This window comes from Lupinus angustifolius, chromosome LG13 (genome assembly GCF_001865875.1).
Source record: "Lupinus angustifolius cultivar Tanjil chromosome LG13, LupAngTanjil_v1.0, whole genome shotgun sequence".
NCBI lineage: Eukaryota > Viridiplantae > Streptophyta > Magnoliopsida > Fabales > Fabaceae > Lupinus > Lupinus angustifolius.
Genome location: NC_032021.1, coordinates 15,636,104 through 15,639,196, shown reverse-complemented (window position 1 = coordinate 15,639,196; position 3,093 = coordinate 15,636,104). Strand labels below are relative to the sequence as shown.

At 34.4% G+C, this 3,093-nt stretch overlaps 1 protein-coding gene across 1 annotated transcript; it reads left to right on the top strand.

Annotated features, from left to right (window-relative positions):
- LOC109363452 (cytochrome b561 and DOMON domain-containing protein At3g25290-like) lies at positions 368–2,822 on the top strand. Its single transcript, XM_019609715.1, has 3 exons — positions 368–1,079; positions 1,912–2,166; positions 2,351–2,822. The coding sequence occupies exons 1-3, from the start codon at positions 456–458 to the stop codon at positions 2,663–2,665; spliced, it is 1,194 nt and encodes a 397-aa protein (XP_019465260.1). The 5' UTR covers positions 368–455; the 3' UTR covers positions 2,666–2,822.

Below are 3,093 nucleotides of genomic sequence, written 5' to 3'. Positions count from 1 at the left end.
TTGATTCTATGAATTATATTTATGTTGCTTCCATAAATAACCATAAATATGAGAATGATATGATTAATTGGTTAGAAATATGATAAGAGATATTATTCTTTATTATAAAAACCTAAATATGATAAGAAATGTGTAATTTAAGTGGGAAAAATTATAAAAATATATATTAATATTTAATATAATTTTACCGTATAGAAATATTGTTATTTTGGAACAGCAACACACATTGACATTCATATTCCTTTTATTTAAAATGATATTACATTTTTACCCTTAAAATACAAAGGAAAAAGTTATTTGTCTCTTCAGTCTAACTCTTTATATATGTACTTTCTACATTCAAAGCTTACATGTTCATTGCATTTATTTCACCAACTTACACCCTTCTCTCTCTAACACACACTTTCTCTCTCTCTCTCTCTCTCTCTCTTTCTTCTTCTTCTCCATCATCATCAATGGCACCACCACCTTCACTTCTCTTCTTTCTTCTCCTCACACTCTTCATTACTATAACCTCTTCCCAAACCCAAAAATGCACCACACAAAAACCCACCATCCCAAAAACCAACACCTTCTATTCACACTGCATAGACCTACCATACCTCAAATCATTCATTCACTACACTTACAACCCTTCAAACTCATCTCTCTCAGTTGCATTCATAGCTTCAGTTCCACCACCTTCTGGTTGGGTTTCATGGGGACTTAACCCAACAGAAACTGGCATGGCAGGTACACAAGCCATTGCAGCATATAGCATAGATGGTGTTGTGAAAATCAAGACCCTTGACATAAAATCTTATAAGGTTCTTGTTCCTGGGAAGTTGTCGTACGAGGTATGGGATTTGAGTGCAGAACAAAGTGGTGGGTTGATAAGGATATATGCAACGTTTAAGGTTCCAAAAGGGAATGGCAATGAGGTGAATCAAGTGTGGCAGGTGGGGCCATCTGTTACTAATGGAAAGTTGGATGTTCATGGGTTTGCATCTGAGAATTTGAATGCTAAGGGGAAATTGAATTTGAGTGGAGGACAAGGTTTTATTGGTGGTGGGGTAGATTCCAGAACCAAGAACAAGAATGTAAGTTTATGTTTTTTGTTTTTGTTTTTTGTTGTTAAATTATTGGTTTTTATGAACCTGATAGTTTTTTTCTGAGAAAGTTAATGTTTTTTCAGTATTTGTCTGGATTTTGAACTGCAAATCTGGATAGTTTAAGGACATCTTTGATACTGAATGTTATAGAGATTAAATTTGTAGAGATTTTTTTTGGTACTACCATAAGTATTCCTCATCTTATACATAAATAACTAATTTTTTCTCTGGGGTGCGTGTCTGCCCCTCTCACCAAGTGTTGTTTACATGAATGGAACCCTTGACCTTTTGGTATTTCTGAGGATCTAGCGGAGCCTTACATTAACCAATGCCTTGTTGGTAAGGTTGATTGTTGATCTGAATTATTATTTTTTTGTTGGTCTTTTGTAATTTATAAGGTGGACTGAGATCTCTTCATGATGTGGACATATAGCTTTTTGGTTGTTTTGGTGATTTTAGAAAATAGGTGTTTGTTGTTTTCTCAATTCCTTGTTTTGTTTTGATTACATTTTCAATAAAAAATTGAGGCATGCCTGTGGTTTTTTCAACTCACTGGTTTATTGTTTATCTGGGTTTTTGAGTTTTGAGGAAATTGTTTTGTTGATTTTGGTGAATCATAATCAGATTGGTTTCATTTTTTTTTACTGCAATTGGATAGTTAAAATCAAACTAAGCTTCTACCTCTATTGTGTTAGAATCATGGAATCAATGGTAGTTTATTAGTGGAGTAATGGTAAATTAATGAGTATATTTGGAAGATCTTGATCTGTTATTTATCTTGTAACAAAAATGTTAATATATGATTTTTGTTAAATACCAGATTCATGGTATACTAAATGCTGTGAGTTGGGGTGTTCTGTTTCCCCTTGGAGTGATCATAGCAAGGTATGTGAAGACATTCCCATCTGCCGATCCAGCTTGGTTCTATCTTCATGTTGGATGCCAGTTATCGGCTTACGCCATTGGGGTTGCTGGCTGGGCAACTGGTCTTAAACTCGGGAGCCAATCGGCTGGGATTACATATAGTCTTCATCGCAACATTGGAATCGCTCTCTTTACACTTGCCACTATACAGGTAAAATATTGTCTGATTATCTTTAATTACAAGTTCGATCGATATTCGAAAGTTTTGTGCTAGAAGAATATAACCACATATGCAGAGTATATTCTCTGTTGTTGAAAGAAACTACAGATGAAATTTAACATTTGATTCTTGTATGTTTTTTTGATGAAGCTTCCTCTCTGTTTTGATTTTATAGATTTTCGCATTGTTCCTAAGGCCAGCAAAGGATCACAAATTTCGATTTTACTGGAATATCTATCACCATAGCTTCGGATACGCAATAGTTATCATGAGTCTTATCAATATATTCAAGGGCTTCGACATCTTGCTGCCCGAAAAGAGATGGAAAACAGCATACATTGGAGTGATTGCGGCGCTCGGCGTAATTGCCGTATTGTTAGAGGTTATAACATGGATTGTTGTCTTGAAGAGAAAGTCTAAAAAGACAAACAACACTTATGATGAACACAACCACAATGGAGATAACAGGGAACACCCATTTAACATGTAATAGCATTGTGGTATCTTTTTTGTTTATCAGACTCTGATTTTGTGATAGCATTCTCTTCTGATTGAATATGTTCTTTCCTTCAATCACTTGTTTCTTTCTATTTAATACACATTTTTTTGTACAATGCTTGGTTTCACAGAGAATCTCATAATACATGAGTACATATTTTTCATTCCCTTTGTCATTAGATTAGTGTAAATTCCAACTTGGTTCTGCATTTTGTTACTATGCAACAAATAACAATGTCAAATGATGTAAACTCCTGATAGATCTTCAGACAGGCTAAAAAGTGTGTTCGATCACTGGAAACGATACTTATTGAGAAGAACATCTGCGCAACTCGAAAGAGATTAATTCCTTAGGGAATACCTTTGGAAATGTAAAATTTTTTTATCTCATAATACATGTGGCTAAGCTGTCAAATCAGG

Bases quoted from the DNA above. Each gene is read 5' to 3' on its own strand.
- LOC109363452 (XM_019609715.1), top strand. From the start codon at position 456: ATGGCACCACCACCTTCACTTCTCTTCTTTCTTCTCCTCACACTCTTC. The intron at 1,080-1,911 runs GTAAGTTTATGT...GTTAAATACCAG, and splicing joins CCAGAACCAAGAACAAGAAT to ATTCATGGTATACTAAATGC. The intron at 2,167-2,350 runs GTAAAATATTGT...TTGATTTTATAG, and splicing joins TTACACTTGCCACTATACAG to ATTTTCGCATTGTTCCTAAG.